Source organism: Elephantulus edwardii, unplaced genomic scaffold, assembly GCF_000299155.1.
Source record: "Elephantulus edwardii isolate Elephantulus edwardi_28Jun2011 unplaced genomic scaffold, EleEdw1.0 scaffold00097, whole genome shotgun sequence".
NCBI lineage: Eukaryota > Metazoa > Chordata > Mammalia > Macroscelidea > Macroscelididae > Elephantulus > Elephantulus edwardii.
In genome coordinates, this window is record NW_006399847.1 from 5,761,437 (window position 1) to 5,780,326 (window position 18,890).

General features: G+C 40.1%; 1 protein-coding gene across 3 annotated transcripts in view; it reads right to left on the reverse strand.

The window, feature by feature from the left end:
* Positions 1-18,890, reverse strand: part of EPB41L3 (erythrocyte membrane protein band 4.1-like 3) — a 145,909-nt gene that overhangs the window by 54,147 nt on the left and 72,872 nt on the right. For all 3 annotated transcript variants that reach the window (XM_006891406.1, XM_006891405.1, XM_006891404.1), the window contains exons 5-8: positions 17,250-17,325; positions 13,901-14,119; positions 13,504-13,591; positions 2,007-2,159 (exon numbers count right to left, since the gene is read on the reverse strand). In XM_006891406.1, the coding sequence (XP_006891468.1) occupies positions 2,007-2,159; positions 13,504-13,591; positions 13,901-14,119; positions 17,250-17,325 (536 nt within the window). The remainder of the gene's footprint in view (positions 1-2,006; positions 2,160-13,503; positions 13,592-13,900; positions 14,120-17,249; positions 17,326-18,890) is intronic.

Sequence of the window (18,890 nt, forward strand, 5' to 3'; positions counted from 1 at the left end):
AACAATCAGTGTTATGCAGATGACACAATCCTGCTTGCTGAAACTGAGGAGGACCTGAAGCACCTGCTGCAGAGGGTCAAGGACTGTAGCCTCCAATATGGATTGAGGCTCAATGTCAAGAAAACAGAGATTCTCACCACTAGGCCAATCGGCAGCATCAGGATGGATGGTGAAGAGATTGTGATTGTACACAGCTTTAGTTCACTTGGCTCCACAGTCAACACTCTTGGCATCAGTAGCCAAGAAATTAAAAGGCGCATTGCCATGGGAAAGTCTGCTGTTAGGGACCTCTTCAAAGTACTGAAGAGCAATTGTATCTCTCTGGAGACTAAGGTGTGTCTGATACAGGCCATGGTTATGCATCAGAGGGTTGGACAATGACCAAGGAGGACAGAAGGAGAATTGATGCCTTTGAGCTTTTGTGCTAGAGAAGAGTATTGAGGGTACCATGGACTGCTAGGAAAACAAACAGATTCATCCAGGGAGGTGTTAAACCGGGTGGCTCTTTGGAGGCAAGGATTCTGAGGCTCCGTGTAACATACTTTGGACATGTTGTAAGAAGAGACCGGTCCTTGGAGAAGGACATCATGCTGGGGAGGGTGGAGGGACACCACAGGAGGGGAAGGCCCTCTATGAGGTGGATTGATTCGGTGACTGGGGTTATCAGGATGGGAGTGTCAGAGACAGTGTATTTGGCACAAGACAGAGTTTAGGGCTATTGTGCATAGGGTCGCTATGAGTCGCAAGCGACTCAACGGCACATAACAACAACAACAATTACAACTCACTAAGGAAGCCATAAATGTAAAGCTGATCTTGGATGCAATTAACCAAGTAGTAAGGTTATGAAATGATTTTGACTCATCAGTTCTAGGATTTTTTAAAAAGGACATGAATGTGTTGGGCTATGGAATATTTTCAGAATTAGAATTTACACTAAGTGTTCCACAGTCTTATTCTTTCTTGTACCTTGATGCATATTATCTCTAACCTGCTCACTGCTGGACCAATAAGCAACATCATGATAATCAGAAAACCTGAAGTGGTCAAGGACTTCATTCTACCTGGATCTAACAACTATGGTCAATACCCATGGACACAGCCATGAAGAAATCAAATTACATGCTGCATTGCTGCAAAGGACTGCTTTACAGTGCCAAAGAGCAAGGATGTGTATTTAAAAGAGTAAGGTATGCCTGAGGCTAAGGCTTGGTATTTTCAATTGCTTCATATGCATGTGAAATTTGGAAATTAATAAGGAAGACTGATGAATTCTTGCCTTTCAATAACGGTGATGAGGGCTGAATATATCATGAAATGTCCAAAGAACAAATAAATCTATCTTGGAAGAATTACAGAGTTCTCCTTAGAAACAAAGATTGTGAGACTAAATTCTCACATATTTTGGGCATGTTGTCAGGAGAGGTAAGTCCTTAGAGAAGGACATCATGCTTGCACAGGTGGACAATCAGTGAAAGAGAGGAAAATCCTCAATGAGATGGACTCTAACAATTTTAAGGATGATATCAGACTGGACAAAATTTCAAGATGCTGTAAATAGGGCTGCAATGAGTCAGCACTGACATACTGGGACCTGGTAACAACAACTCCCTTAGGATGTAGCCACATGTGTTCTTCTAAAGGGAAGCTAGGAAGAACTCTACTCTTTATTCATAAAGAAATTTAGCAGCTAAGTTTCTTTTACACCATAGCCTGTATATAAATGTGTAAGACATTCCTTGTGAATCTTGAATTTATATTATGTAAAACATGTTTTCAAATAATGTATGCAATGGGGAAAAAGGCAACAAAATAATAAGGATAAAAGGTTGTACTTATTACTGTTTTGTTTTTTTTTTCACAAAACAGTAATAAATTCTCTCAGGCATTTAAAAATAATTCATAAGGTCTCAAAATACCCTAAATCCATAAACAAGTAATTTAAATTTCTCTTTGTTGCCCGGAACTTTTCTTCCCCACATACACACAGATGGTGGTGCACTTACCTCTCCTGGTCTGATCTTAATATAAAAGTTGTTCCGTTTGTATGAGATTTTTAGAACTTTGGGCCAGGCAAATCTGTTTATTCGAAGTCGGTCACGATATATCAACAGGCCACTTGCACACACTCCTAACATAATTTCTACTCCTTCTGAATCCTGGAGAACAGAAACAAGAAACCAAAGGTCAGCAACTCGGATACCGACACCATGTGTCCATGACAGAACTTATTCAGAGGTGATTGCTATGACACTAATTCAAATAAGAAGATGCCAAGTGAACCGGGGTGGGGGTGGGGGGGAAGAACTGGGGAATGAATGGAAATCACAATTAAAATAAAGAATTTAAAAACAAACCACAAGTATGAAAATACTGAAATTATCTTATAAAAAGAGACATGCCTTTGAATTGAGGTTTTTTCCCCCTTTCATTCATATACATTGTGCTTTATACAATCTTTCATTTACATTGTGTTTCATACAATCACTCATATACATTCTATTTCACATTACTTTTTATACTAGTTTATTTATAAAATTCAAATACATTGTTTTTCACACCAAATCCTTCCCATTTCCCTCACCCTCTCATCAGAATGTGTGGCCCCATGATTAATCCTCAACCGCTCCCTTCACCCCCAACCCCAGTCCCTCTGCTTCCACCATTCCCCCTTGGATCCTCAAATTCATTCTACAATAATGGTTTTCTACAGTATTTGTCCTTATAGGACTGAGTTAGTTCATTCTGCATAATGCTCGCCGATCTCTCCAAAGTTAGGTAGTAATTTATAAAATTCTTACTCCTGTGTGCTGCATAGCATTCCACTGTGTGATTATATGATAATTTTTCAATCCATTCAATTGTGGTTGGACATTTGGGCTATTTCCATCTTCTTACAATGGTGACTAATGCTGATATGAATATTGATGTATAAGTCTCTGTGCCTCAGTTCTCATTTTCTTGGGGTATATTCCAAGCAATGAAATAGCTGGGTCATACGGAATTTCTATATTCACCTTTTTGAGGAAGCATCAAACTGCCTTCCAGAGTGGTTGTAGCATTTTACAATCCCACCAAAAATCTACAAGAGTTCCTATCTTGCCATATCCTCTCCAACATTTATTACTTGCTAATGGAGACGCAACATTTTTAATAATGTCTGTTGTCTCAGTATCTGACTTATCCTATAAATAAATATGACATGTAAGGATGATACTTGAGCTTAAGAAATGCTTAGCGAGTTTGGCCCCTCTGATTTTATGAATCCAGCTCTTTGCACATTTCATTATAGTACTTTGCTTTGTTTTCCCCCACTGCCCTTTGAAATCTTCTGTTCACCTCCTTAATGTCTTTATTTCTTCCCTCCGCTTTGGCTTCTTGGCACTCTAGTACAATATTCAGAGTATCTTCTGACATCCATTTTGGTCTTTTCTTCCTCTTCTGTCTCTATAATGACCTTTTGCATTCTTTCTGGATGATATTCTTGATATCCCCGCATAACTCATCTGGTATTTGCTCATTAGTGTTCAAGGCCTCTAACTTATTCCTGATATGGTTTAAGTCAGGTGGGATAGACTCAAGGTCATATTTTAGTTCCCATAATTTTCCTTAGTTTCAGCTTGAACTTGCATATGAGTAGTTGGTGGTTTGTCCACAATCAGCACGTGGCCTAGTTTTCACAGCTGATATTAAGCTTTTCCAGTGATTCTTTCTACAGATGTAATCAATCTGCTTCCTATGCATTCCTATGGATTTCAGGTGAAATCCATGTGTATAGTCTGTGTTTATGTTTCTTATAAAATATATTTGCAATGAATAAATAATTGTGCAAATTTCTATCATTCTATCTCTAGCTTCATTTCTGTCACCAAGTCCATGTTTTCCAACTACTGTTCCTTCTTCTCTGTGCCTAACTTTTGCATTCCAGTCACCCACTATTACTAATGCATCTTGATTTCATGTTCGATTGATCTCTAACTGCAAATTTGATAGAATCTTCTATTTCCTCTTCTCTGGCTCGGGCTGTTGGTGCATATATCTGAATGATAGTGGTATTCACTGGGATTCCTTGTATGCATATGGATATTATCCTGTCACAATCAATATTGTATTTCAAGACAGATCTAGAAATGGCCTTTGTAACTACGAAAGCAATCCAATTTTTCTTCACCTTTTATCTCCAGCATAGTAGATCCTAAGATCAAGACTCGAGTTGCAATACTTAGGAATGCTTTTAGGCAGGAAGTAGTAAAAGAAGATGGAAAGAGAATACAGAGTCACTGTACCAAAAGAAATTGGCAGATAAAGAAGAATTTCATGAAAGAATGTATGAGCAAATGCCTATGGTAATGGAAGAAGTTCAAACTGCTCTGAAAGAATTGGCAAAAAAACAAGGCCCCAGGAATTGACGGTATACCAACTGAAATATATAGACCAACAAACAGATGCTGCCCTAGATGTGCTTACCAAGTTGTGCCAAGAAACCTGGAGGACAACCACCAAGCCAACTGACTGGAAGAAATTTATATTTATTCCCAAGAAAGGTGATCCAACAGACTGTTGAAATTATTGAACAATTTTATTAATGTCACATCCAAGCAAGATTCTGCTGAAGATTATCCAAAAACAACTGGAATAACACCTTAAACAAGAACTGCCAGAAGTGCAGACTGGGTTTAGAAGAGGTCGTGGTACTAGGGATATTGTAGCTATTGTTAGATGGATCTTGGCTGAAAGCAGGGAATACCAGAGGAAATGTCTAACTGTGCTTCATTGACTATGCAAAGTCATTTGACAGTGTGGACCAGAACAAACTGTGGCTAATGCTGAGAAGAATGGGAATCCCAGAACACTTGATCATGCTTATGAGAAACCTACAGTTGGACCAGGAGTCAGTCGTTAGAACAGAGCAAGGAAACACAGCATGGCTCAAAATTGGGAAGGTTGTACACCAGGGATGTGTCCTATATCCATACCTTTTCAATCTATATGTGGAACAGATTATCTGGGAGGCTGGACTCTATGAGGAGAAATGTGGGATCAGTATTGAAGGAAGATTCATCAACCATCTGTGTTATGCAGATGACACAACCCTGCTTGCTAATACTGAGGAGGACCTGAAGCACTTGCTACAGAAGGTCAAAGACTGCAGCCTTCAATATGGATTGAAGCTCAACATCAAGAAAACAAGATTCTCCCCACTGGGCCGATTGGCAGCATCGTGATGGATGGTGAAGAGATTGAGACTATTAACAGCTTTAGTTTGCTTGGTTCCACAATCAATACGTTTGGCACCAGGAGCCAGGAAATTAAAAGACATATTGTATTAGAAGAGTCTGCTGTCCAATACCTCTCCAAAGTACTGAAGAACAATGATGTCAGTCTGGAGACTAAGGTATGCCTAATACATGCCACAGACTTTGCAATCACTTGCTATCTACAGAGAGCTGGTCAATGACTAGGGATAACAGAAGGAGAATTGATGCCTTTGAGCTGTGGTGTTGAAGGGGAGTATTGAATATACCGTGTACTGCTACGAGAATGAACAAGTTTGTCCTGGAGAGGGATGTAGTTAAACCAGACTGCTCCTTGAAGGTAAGAATTCTGAAGCTTCATCTTATGCACTTTGGACATGTTGCAAGGAGGGACCAGACCTTGCAGAGGGATATCATGCTTGGGAGAGTGGAGGGACAGTGCAGGAGAGGAAGATTCTCAGTGAGGTGGATTGACTCAGTGACTGGTATAATGAGGGCAGGTGTGTCAGAGACACTAAGATTAGCACAGGATAGGGCAGGGTTTAGGACCGTTGTACATAGGGTCTCTATGAGTCACAGGTGACTTGATGGCACATAACAACAACAACAACAACAACAGGGATGATCTACCATCAGATGGAAGTGTGCTCACAGAATAAAAATTAAAGCCACACTGTAGTTTGAGTAGGAGGCTATGTGCTAATTGTTTTTCACATATTAACTCTTTGCTTTTAAGAGGTTATTTGATCTTGCTATTATTCCTCCCATTTCACAGATGAAAAAACTGAGGCATTGAGAGGATAACTGCCTTCCTCAATTGTACGTTGGCAGCTCATTTACAAAAGGCAGCACTCTTTTCTTTTTACTGAACTTTAAAAATTGTGGTGAAAAAACACACAAAACCTAATTCATACATGTGTAGTTTTGTGATATTGATTATATTCTTCAAGCTATGTTATCATTATTTAAATTCTCTTTGAAATGATCCCACCACCAATAACATAAATGCAATGATGCCTTAACAAAAAGTTCCAGGGTTCCGTTCTCTCTCATCCTTGGACATGGGCTAGCTGGCATGATCAGTAATAATAAGAGGAACACAACTGTCTTATCTCCTGTGTGCATGTCAGGGGTTGTGTGAAGTGCCACAATTTATGAAATGACCTGTGCTTGAGTGACTGAATGAAAACCAACAGTACTGGAAATAGGAGTGCCTCAATATTTTTCCCATACCATTACTGTCAGAGTAAAATTTGCATTTGTTGTTGTTGTTGTTGTTATGTGCCGTCAAGTCGCTTGCGACTCATAGCGACCCTATGTACAACAGCCCTAAACTCCGCTCTGTCCTGTATCAATCGCACTGTCTCTGACACTCCCATCCCAATTATCCCAGTCACTGAATCAATCCACCTCATAGAGGGCTTTCCTCTCCTGCGCTGTCCCTCCACCCTCCCAAGCATGATGTCCCTCTCTAAGGACCAGTCTCTCCTCACAACATGTCCAAAGTATGTTAGATGGAGCCTCAGAATCCTTGCCTCCAAGGAGCCACCTGGTTTAACCCTTTCCAGGACAAATCTGTTTGTTTTCCTAGCCGTCCATGGTATTCTCAATACTCTTCTCCAGCACCACAGCTCAAAGGCATCAATTCTCCTTCTGTCCTCCTTGGTCACTGTCCAACTCTCTGATGCATAACAAGTGATTGCGAAGACCATGGCCTGTATCAGACGCACCTCAGTCTCCAGAGAGGCACCACTGCCCTTCAGTACTTTGGAGAAGTCCCTAACAGCAGACTTTCCCATGGCAATGCGCCTTTTAATTTCCTGGCTGCTGGTGCCAAGACTGTTGACTATGGAGCCAAGCAAACTAAAGCTGTGTACAATCTCAATCTCTTCACCATCCATCCTGATGCTGCCAATTGGTCCAGTGGTGAGAATCTTTATCTTCCTGACATTGAGCCTCAATCCTTAAACACTCTGCAGCAGGCGTTTGAGGTCCTCTTCAGTTTCAACAAGCAGGGTTGTGTCATCTGCATAACGCAGATTGTTGATAAATCGTCCACCAATCTTGACCCCACATTTCTCCTCATAGAGCCCAGCCTCCCGGATGATCTGTTCTGCATATAAGTTGAAAAGGTATGCAGATAGGATGCATCCCTGGCATACACCCTTCCCAATTCTGAACCATGTAGTGTTCCCTTGCTCTGTTCTGACGACTGCCTCCTGGTCCAAGTATAAGTTTCGCATTAGAACGATCAAGTGTTCTGGGATCCCCCTTCTTCTCAGAGTCAGCCATAGTTTGTTATGATCTACACAGTTGTGTATGATCTACACAGCCTTTGCATAGTCAATGAAACACAGATAGACATTCCTCTGGTATTCCCTGCTTTCAGCCAAGATCCATGTAACATCAGCTACAATATCTCTAGTACCACGAATTTAAAAGCCTAAAAGTTTGGACATACCCTTTCCACACTCCCCTCCACAGAGAAGCACACTTCCTAGTCATCAGCTAAGCTGGCAAATTTCACGTACATAATATATACAAATAATGTTTCACATATACAATAAATATAAATAATGTTATACATATGTTTTATGCTGTATTATATAAGCATTATGCTGAATGAACTAACAATCTCATGAGGACACATGCCGCATAAAATCATCACTAAAAATAGAAAGATAAATAGTAAAGCTTACACAGGAACTCAAAGTGGGGAGTGGGGGGAGTGTAGGAGAGAGGATGGGTAGGGATGTAACCATGGGGCTGCACAGTTTGATGGGTGGTGGGAGCGGGGGAAAACAAATGGGAAGGATCTCGGTGAAAAGACAATGATGGGCAAAGTCCAATGGCGATTAGTTTTATAAAACATAATGCATGAGAATGATTGCATGAAACACAATGTGAATGAAGAATAGTTTGAAACACAATCTATATAAACTTTGTAAGCAAAACCAATAAAAAAAATAATGTTATACATAAATGTTGTTGTATGCCATTCTAATTGGACCATACGATACTGCAACTTAACCATCACCATACGTGCACAATTCTGTCAGCCATTTCAGAGGATGTGTGATGCTCAGACATCACCAGAAAGTCACAGAAGGGTCAGGAGACCGATGACATGCAGTCTGTCCCTCCTAGATGTCTGCTCTGGTGACATCAGGGTACAATTAACCCAAATAGTGGCCTTGAGAAGGTAACAGGAATCATAGGCTCTTTTGAGCCACAGCTTCCTGCTCACAGCTCACTGCTTACAGCTCACTGACAGCAGCCAGCAAACACACAGGGGCAGGCTGGTCACACAAAGGGCTTAGCTCTAGTCCCTGGCCACCACAGCCACCAACGCGCGCGACCAGGACTACCTCTGCTTTCGTTGAGTTGCAGTGGCTCCAACAGAAGCAGGATGGCTGAGAAGACTGTGAGTCATCCTCAGTGTGAGAAATCACCAAGGCTGCCAGGGCAAGGCCGAAGACAGACATTTTCCAAATCAAAGAGCAACCATTCTGGATCATTTTATTGGAAAATAAGCTTAGAAATAGGATATAATTGGTTTAAATACAATTATTTTATGCTGGAAATGTATCACTCCATTAGATAGAGAGGTAAAAATAATTAAGGGCAGGTTATCACAACTTCATACAATTCGAAGAGAACTCAGCACATTTTAATCCAAAGACCAGAAACATTTATCAAGGTCCTTAATTTAGAAAAAGCAATTTAGAGAGCTATAACCTGGTGCTGACAAGTGCTGGAATTACTGACCCTTCACATCACCACGCAGGGAGCAAGGGACTGTGGGAGTAATTGCTTTCTGATTCAGTTTCTTCTTCAGAAATATTAAAAAAACAAGTTTTAGAAATATGACTTTTGGCGGCAGAGGAAAAGGACATTTAATTATTATTTCCCTATTTTTTCCTATTGTATTGCTCTATAATTTTTTATTTATACTAGTTTATTTACAAAGTTTTAATACATTTATTTCCAGAACATATTCTTCCAATTTCCCTAATCTCCCCAACAAATTGTACAAACCCATGATTAATTCCCCCTTCTCCTGCACATCCTCATCCCTCTGCTTCCATACCCCGCCTTGGAGTCTTATATTCATTCTACAATAATGGTTTTATACCATATTTATCCTTACAGGAATGAGTTAGTTCACCCAGCGTAATGCTCTCCAGTCCCTCTCAAGTTAGGAAATAATTTACAAAATCATTGCTCCTGCATGCTTTGTAGTATTCCATTATGTGAATGTACCATAATTTCTCAAACCATTTGTTTGTGATTGGACATTTGGGGTGTTTCCATGTTCTAGTGATGGTGAATAATGCTGCTTAGAACATTGGTATACAAGTCCTTATTTTATTTTTAAAAATCACCATTAGTTTCTTTGAACCAGGAGAAAGCAGTGCCACTTCAGGAGGGGCATGGAAAGGATGGGCCTTGTGTGTGTGATTTACTGCCTCTGAAAACCTACTGTGTGCTGGTTCTTACTTGTCAGTACACAGCAACTTCAGGAGGAAGATGTGTCCCTTCTTCTCTGTGTCCCTCCCTGATTCTGCTCGGTCCAGAACAGCCTTCCTGAGGCTGTACGAGAGGCAGAGTGGGGGCCACTGTAGCTAGAAGACCCCACTGTTATCACCAGGCTTCCACCCACTGCCAGTGAGTGGAATCCCACTTACAGTAACCCTTCAATTGGGTTTCCAAGACTGGATATTTTTATGGAAAATTCCCATCTTCTTCCTACAAAATAACTGCTGGATCCAAACTGTCGGCCTCTTGGTTAGGAGTCCAACACATGTTGCATGACACTACCAGAACTTCTTAACATAGGGCCTAGCAGTGCTTGCTCTTATTAAGTCATATGGTTGTTGAAAAGAAAAGTACATTAAGACGATGTCAGGGAGGAGCAGGGTTTTAAAACTGGATGAATGTATTCATTTCCTGGCAACAAGAGAAATATTTTTTTATATCAAATTTGCTGTTGCTGCCCAGATTGTAAGTTAGTTTTACATCTCTTCTGCATTTGAAGCAGTAACAACAGTCTTTCTTGGGAACATATATATCGATGCATATATTTAATGCTCTTTTAGTGAGAAGCAATGAAGAGGACCTGAATGGCCCTCTTTTGTCTACATTAATTCTAAAAGGTACACAGTTCTCTTAACTTACAAGCACCCTTCAGGTCATAGGGTATCTGATAGCAATTTATATCTACAGTTAAAAATCTTACATGTTTACTAAGAAATAAAAAACTGGGGGAAAAGCCTATTTACATTGTCAGAAAGAGATCAGTAAGTTGATAGAAAACTCCTGTGAAAGACGCAGCAGTTAGTAAAAGGTTTCTAAAAGGAACCTTTTAAAGTGGAAGGAACCACTAGTCTAATATGAGTATTTCTTTAATCTTTATACAGAGTATGCTATCAGAGTTTTTAATGGATCCTGAAGCTCAGGCCTTTCATAACATCAACAGTAGAGAAATTAGCTCTAACTCAATTCACTGCACTTCCTTCTGGAAATACAATAATCCTGCATAAAAAAAAATGGGAGCCCAGAGCGGATCATTTGTTATACTTATTTTTCTGATGAAATCTTTAGCAAGCTACATTTTCTTATCCTTGATTCTCTCTCCTTTTTTAATTGGCTTAATTGCAAATCTTATAACTGGATGAAAAATGGTCATATAGTCACTCTAATGACACCAAACAACCAGACTCTTACTGACAGGAATAGTGATACATCTTGAATTACAGCCCCCTTAGTATATGCCTGAATGTTTATGTATTTATTTTTACTGAGCAAAAAGTAAATATCGTGCATAATAGAATTTAAAAATAGCTTCAGAACATTTCACACAAACATTCCTGCTACCATCATTTCTTTCTTTTCATGTTTTTTAGCTACCCAATCACCTATGGAAAATCATTTGAGGGGGAGAAAATGTCTTTGTGTGTGCCCTTATTTTCATTTTTATATCTACTTTATGCTTGTTATAAAATAGGAAACATCTTTGTTTTCACCACAAATGTCCAATGGCATATTCCTCGGCAAAAACTTCACCAAGTCAAAGCATACAACATCCCAGAAGAAGTCGGATATAGAATAAAAGCTGTGCAATTTAGATATTGCCATCCTCAGTCCTGTTGTTGTTATTAGGTGGTGCTGAGTTAGCTGTGATTCACAGTGACCCTATGAACAAGAGATCTGAACCCTGCCCTATCCTGCCCCAATCTCACTCACCGTCCCCAATAGAACTGAGCCTATCGCTACAGTCCCTTTGTCGATCCACCTTGCTGAGGGTCTTCTCTTCTGCAGATACTCCACCTTTCCAAGCATGATGTCTTTTCCCAAGGATTGATCAGCCCTAACAATATGGTTGAAGTATGCGAGATGAAGCTTCACAAACTTTGCCTCTAAGGAGCATCCTGGCTGTACTTTCTCCAAGACATGTTTGTTCTTTTGGCAGTTCAACAGATATTCAGTACTCTTCAATACCATAAGTCAAAGGTATTGATTCTTTTTCTGTCATCCTTGTTCACTGTCCAACATTCAGATGCTTCGAAAGTAACTGGAAAATGCCATGACTTGAATCAGGTGCACCTCAGACCTTAAACGGACATGGCTGCTCCTCAGCACCTTGCAGGAGTCGTTGACAGCAGATTTTCCAAAGCAACACATCTTCTGATTTCCTGATGGCTGGTATCAAGAATGTGGATTGTGGATCAAAGATGAAATCATTAACAACTTCAATCTGTGGCCCTGTGGTGAGGATTTTTGTTCTCTTGACATTGCACTATAATTCATACTGAAGGCTGTGGTCTTTAATCTTCTATAGCAAGCATTTCAAATCCTTTTTGCTTCTGGTGAGCACTGCTGTTTCATCTGCATAATGTAGATTGTTAAGGAGTTTTCCTCCCATCTTGATGCTAGACCTCTTCAGAAAGTCCACCTTCTTAAATGATTCGCTCTGCATACAGATAAAAGAAATATGGAGAAAAGATATAGCCCTGACAGACACCTTCCTTGATTTTAAACCATGTAGTGCTCTGTTGTTCTTTTCAGACAACAGCTTCTTAGTCTAGGCATAGATTCTGCATAAGAATATTAAGTTTCTGGAATTCTCCTTCTGCTCATTGTTAACCATGTTATGATCCACACAGTCAAATGCCTTTGCATAGTCAGTAAAGCACAAATAGCAATCCTTTTGGAGTTCTCTGCATCAGTCAAGATCCATCTGACATCAGAAATGTTCTCTCTGGTGCTAAAGAATCCAGCCTGAATTTTGGCATTCTCTGTTGATGTACTGTTCTGGCCAATTTTGGCTAATCTTGAGCAAGATTTTACTTGTATAATGTTGTTGAGTAATTTCTCTATTCTGTTGGATCACCTTCTTTTGATATAGGAGCAAATATGGATCTCTTCTAGTAAGATGGTCCAGCAGCTTATTTTCTATATTTCTTTACACAGACTGGTGAGCATGCCCAGGGCTGCGTCTACTTGTTGAAACATGTCAATTGGCATCCGATCAATTCCTGGGGTCTTATTATTTTCCAATGCCTTCACTTCTGCTTGAACTTCTTCCTTTATTACCACTGTGTCTTGTTCTTATAGTACTTCCAATCAATTCTTTTTGGTATAGTGACTAACTTAATAGTTAATTTAAAATTAACCTTTAACAAGAATAAAATCTTTATTTCAAGTACTATTTGGATGTCAGAGCAACCAATCTTATGATATAGAGCCGATTAAATTCAACAAGAATTAGGACTTAGAAGATCCACAGAATGGGAGCATCAGTAGTGCTTGGCACAGAACAGTTCTAACACTGGGTCTGAGGTGACAGGCAGAGTTCAGACAGACTGATAGTAAGAAGAAAAGAGCAAAGATGAACACATTTAGGGAAAGGGCTGAAGAGTCTGAATGGAGTAGGAGAAATCCTTGTGACAGGGAAGGTAGGATAAAATAACAGCTTTGAGCTCGAGTTAATTCTGAACAGAATCAACAGGAGATCTGGGGTTTGCATATTGCTGACTTCTAGGTGGAGACCCTGATTAACGGAGAGTGAACCAGGCTGAGCAGCACCCAGTACACACCTGAAAGTTAAATTTGCTTTCAAAGCAGGCTTCAAATCATAGACTTGCATCCTCAATATTTCAAAATTATCAGCTTAGAGTAGCAACCACAAACAACAAAAAGTTAGATTAAATAAAATTTAAGAAGTTTTAGGTTAAAAACTACATACCTTGGCATGATGTAAATCAACCCCATACATGGATAGTTTTTTGGCATTTTCCAAGAAATGCATCTCTGCTTCTGCTGGTGTCATTCCTCTGATAAGGAGAAAAAGAGTGCATTACAATGCAGCTTCCTTGCTTCTTAGCTGGGCTATAACATGCCTCGCTTAGGTTAATCTAACCCATTAACAGCATAGAACCACGAGTGTCTACACCTTTGGGGAGAGTGCAGAGTAAGCAATTCCTGAATGTTCTCATTAACAGTCCCAGGACTTCACCAGGTACAGGTGATGGAAGTTCTTATCTTTAATTCACTGAACTCAAACCTGGGAAGATGAGTTCTACAAGTGATGCTCTCCCAAGGTGACAATGAAATGCAATGTCCCTGGGGTTTCTGTGACTGACCTGTGGCTCTTGTGCAGCTCAATCACTTTATCTTCCAGTTCTTTAGTATGGTTTGGTGCGAAGCGGAAATCGCTGACATAATCGTTCCCACATTCGTCGGGATCATAGTCACCCAGCTCGGACTGCACGGTGTAAGAGCCCAGCAGGGCCAGTGTCACAAATGAGCAGGGAAGTCTGCCAGACACAATGTCATCCCGCAACTGCAGGCAGAGGTAGTACCTTCCAGGAGCCAACAGACAAGCCAAAGAGTCAGCATCAGGAAGAGGAGGCACGTGATACACATTCACAGCTTTTCCTACTGAGTCAAAGCTCCTGACAACTTTTGTGACATCTACATTTTTATCTCAATTCAGGATGAAAAAAACCCATACTTGGCTACAAACAACTGTCAATATTTAAGGGTCCCTAGAACTAAGTCAGTGGTCAATATAAAATAGACACTTGTTAATAAAACACAGAATAAGAGACCTCTAAAGACCTATTCTACCAACATCTTCTCAAAGAATTTTTAAAGTCAAGTGAACAATTTTCATCATGTTCCCCATAATCTTGGTTAATAACAATAAAAAACAATGCTCTTAAATAGAATTATCAGGACTCAACTAGCATTAAGCAAGTTTCATCTCAGTATAGAGATTAGAGGTTTCCCTACGTGACCAAGAGTGATTTCTGGTAATTCCATAAGTACATCATCATAAACCTCATCTCAATTTCCCGCACCCTTAATGAAGCAGTCTCTTTGCAAAGCAGAAATTTCTCTGCTTTTATGTTTTCATTTATTGATTTAATTAAGTTTCTAGAATCTTATATCAAGTCACTGAAATCTGAGACCCCAGTCACCACAAACAGCTTTATTTTGGGGGAATGTAAAACTATCTTCTACGTAATTTTTCCAAGATGTAATAAAAAATATCTCCACTAGGAGGTGGCTTGTTGTTTCTGTTGTTTTGTTTTAGAATTTATTGACATATCAGAAAACTCAAGATGAATGCTAATGTAGATGAGTTATAATAAAGCCTATCACAATCTTGTATATTTGTAAAAAACAAAATTCATCCTATATTTTTCATATAAGAAATGAACTGTAATATATTAGATATTGCCTGAAAATTTGCCCTAAGTATGACTTTAAGTTTATGATACACATGAAGTGTGTATAATTGAGATATAATTAGTTAACAAATACTTAACAGCCTCTAAAAATTCCTTAAGTAGAACATGCACTAACTTCTCAAAGGCTGGAATAGGAGGGTTCCTGGTAATGCAATAGGTAAGTGCTCAGGGCTAACCCAAAGATCAACAGTCCAAGCCCACTAGACCTTTTATGACTGAAAAGAAGTGGTGACACACACTTGTAAAGATTTCAGTCTGTGAAACTCTATGGGGCAGTTTTCACCTGTCCCATGAGTCAGAATCAACTTGGTGGCACACAACAACATACGCTTTTTTGCCTTCTCCTTCTGAACATTTATATACCTCTTACTAGTTATCCTATTTTTTTAAATTTTATAAATTTTAATGAACATTTACAGAGATTTTGGATTTCCATTCATTCATTGTTTCATTTTTCTCCCTGTCCACCCCTCCACCCATTTCACTCTTCCCTTTGAAAAGTAAAATTCCTTCATTGGTATATTCAATTCCACCCCCGTCACATTGAGTACTCTAGTTACCCTATTTTTATAATAACAGTCTTATGCAGTATTGACCTTATGTGACTGAGCTAACTGACTCAGCATCATGCTCTCCTGGCTCTCCCATGTTATACAGAAGGGGGCGGACAAGGGGGAAGGAGGGAAATCACGAAGACAGCACAGGTTAGTGGGCAGATGGGGGTGGGGTGATGGATTAGCGAAGATTCAATGGGGGCTTGAAAATAACAGTCCTAGATCAATAGTAATTATTATGTAAAATATAATGGTTATGAATGATTGTACAAAAGTGTAGGAACAAAACTCAATGTCTATGAAAGATTGTATAAAACACAATATACATATATGTATGAAACACAATTCATAGAAATAATTGTATGCAAATCAATAAAAATACATGAAGGGGAAAAAAAACCCAAGCAAATAAACAAAACCATAATCTCTATAACCACAATGAACTGAAATTAAACATTTCCTAAATCCTCCAAAAGTATTTTTATATACAAAACTTCACATATAACCTTCTTCCAATTTAAAAAGATCATAAGGAGATCCAATGGAAGTAGTTTTTACCCTTCTCCTAATATGTCTAGAAGGCGCTGGTGGCTTTGTGGTAAGTAGCTGGGCCGCTAACTGAAAGGAATCCAGTTTGACTCCATCAGCTGCGCCGCAGAAGGATGGGCAATCTTCTATGTGATTTACTGCCTCTGAAAACCCACTGGAGGGTCAGTTACAAGTTGGTTTTGACTTGACAGCCCGGAACAACAAACAATGTATCTAGTGAAGTTAATGAAATCATACCAAGTGATGCAAGCTGTCTGGAGTAATATCTATCACTTGCCAAATGCCTCCCGAAAGGATCCCAGGCTTACACAGAATGGCTGGCCTATGTCATGCACCTAGCTCTGGCCTTCAAGGATCAGAGGGAGCATGAGATCCTGTGGAGGGCACATGTAGGCAGCTTTACAGCAGCTCTCCTCTTCTGTTTCAGGCACCATCTCCATGCCAGGGCATTTTTATGTTTTATGCTATTCAGTGACTGGGGTAATTGGGATGGGTGCACTGGAGACAGTGCGATCGGCACAGGACAGAGCAGAGTTTAGGGCCCTTGTACATAGGGTCACTATGAGTTGAAAGTGACTCGATGGCACATAACAACAACACAACAACATGTTTTCAGAAAGGAAATGAATCACTCTCTTTCTATAAACAGGGAAGGGAAAATAAAATCTCAAACACATATGTGAATGTATATCTGCACATGTGTATTTGTGTTTCTTGATGTATGTGTCATTTTTTTTTAAACAGCTGTCAAGTGCCAAGTATAAAAAGCATAAGCATCCAAGATATATTTCCAGACCAAATTTTAAAGTAGAAGTGTGAAGCCAGTACCACATCATTTAAGGCTGACTCGCATCCAATCTGGCCACGGTGGGTGGATTACAGACTCTCAATTTGGCGTGTTTTCCCAGCAGGGTCAGCCACAAAGAAGCATCAGCCTAGCGCCCAAAATGCAACTGTGAACAGACAGGACTGGAAAACCCTCTTGTTGGATGTCTGCTCTCAGCCAGTCTTTTGTTTGCCATTTGAGTGTGGTTGATGGTGAGGCTACCAGAGGTAAGCGTGCTCTTTGCTGAAGTTGCAGAGAAGCCAGCTCTTTGAATATACCTGTCATTCTATGGCCAACAATCAATTACCTGGTGATATCTTCGGATAGTTGGGCTGGGTCTGGAGGGTAAAATTTCACATTAAAGGAAAAGTGCCAAGCACCACCTGCAGGAAAGGCAAAAAAGCAAAGTAAAACCTCAGAAAGCAATCTCTTTCATGACCTAACTGGTGGCCTGCAGCATTAACGGCAAGCACTAAGACTTGGGCCATTTCTCACTACTTGTCTCACTGGGCAACACAGATAAGCCTGGAACCTCATATAATTACTAATCTTCTGGAGCGTCTCAGCAACAAGAGGACTGACAAACCTGCCTTTCCCTTTCAAGGACAAAGGTAAACACTGAGAAGATGGGGGGTGGGTGGAAATGAAGGCATGGCTAAGGCGATCAGACAAGAGTAGCAGCAGGGCTGACTCACAGCCATGAATTTCTTGACAGCTCTTGCAAGAAAAGGTCAGCCATAACTCCCATGTGTTTTGTTATGATAGGTCAAATTCCATGACAGTAAATGTCAGAGGACCATCAGACTATTTTCTTTCTTTTAAATGAGAGAGGCTTGTTGGAGTGAATGCTGCTTTAATAAGCAGAGTGTTGAGAATTCTTTTCTTAATCAGGGAAATTTTTTCCTGAATGCATTTGAATGCTGTGCATTTCCAAATCTCATCATCAGTTCACGACCTGGGTGGACTCTCTTTATGCCTTTCCACACTTTGTATTGTATCACCTACCTGTTCTCTCTATTGTCAACATGCACATCACAAACCCTATAAAGTCTTATAAAACACTGTATGAATTATCATCATAAACATGAAAAAGAAAAGTTACTGTCTTCTTTTCTGTATTCAATTTCTGCATGCTCACTCTTCCACTTCCACTCACTTTGTTCCTTCTAACCTCTACATGCAGTAATTCAATGCAGAAGCTGGTGGGGGGAGGAGGGTTTCTTTCTCTAGGACACAGTTCACATTTATTGTCTCCATCCCTCCATCCAGTGAGAGGTCCCTACCTCGATGCCCCCCCCCGCCACCCCGCCCTAGGTCCTGCTTATACGCTGATGGCCTTGTGATAAGAAACCACACTGCAATCCAAAAAGCACACTGTTCAAATCCACCAGTGGCTTTGTGGGAGGAGGGCCATTTTTCCTCCCACACAATTTATTGTCTCTGTAAACCTGCGAGAGGATCAGCTATGGGTTGGTTTGACAGCACACAACCACCACCCAGGGACAGGGCCCCTGCTAGGTTCTGCTAACATTCTGCATGTATTACTGAGGCCTTCCTCATTAATGTTAGATTCACCAGTGGAAGCCCATCATCTCCTGAAGCCATGCTCTCATCTCACAATTCTGTGACCAGACTTTATGCTTCCTCAGACTTTCAATCACTCCCTCCCTTTTCCTTATTAAATGTCTTCTAGAAATTACATCTCTCCTTGAGTCCATTTCGACAGTCAGAAGAAAAGGATAATGCTGTAGGTACTTCCTAGCCCCCTTTCCTTGCATAATTCTCTTGCATATGGATCAAGGACTTAACTTTCTAGGTTTCCTGTAAGTCTGCCATTTCTGGCCATCAGGAAATGCAAATATCCATTTAAGAATACTAATTTATTCTTGACACTAAGAATTTACCTTGCAGGAACAATACTTAAGATGTCTTAAAAAGGACTTAGCCT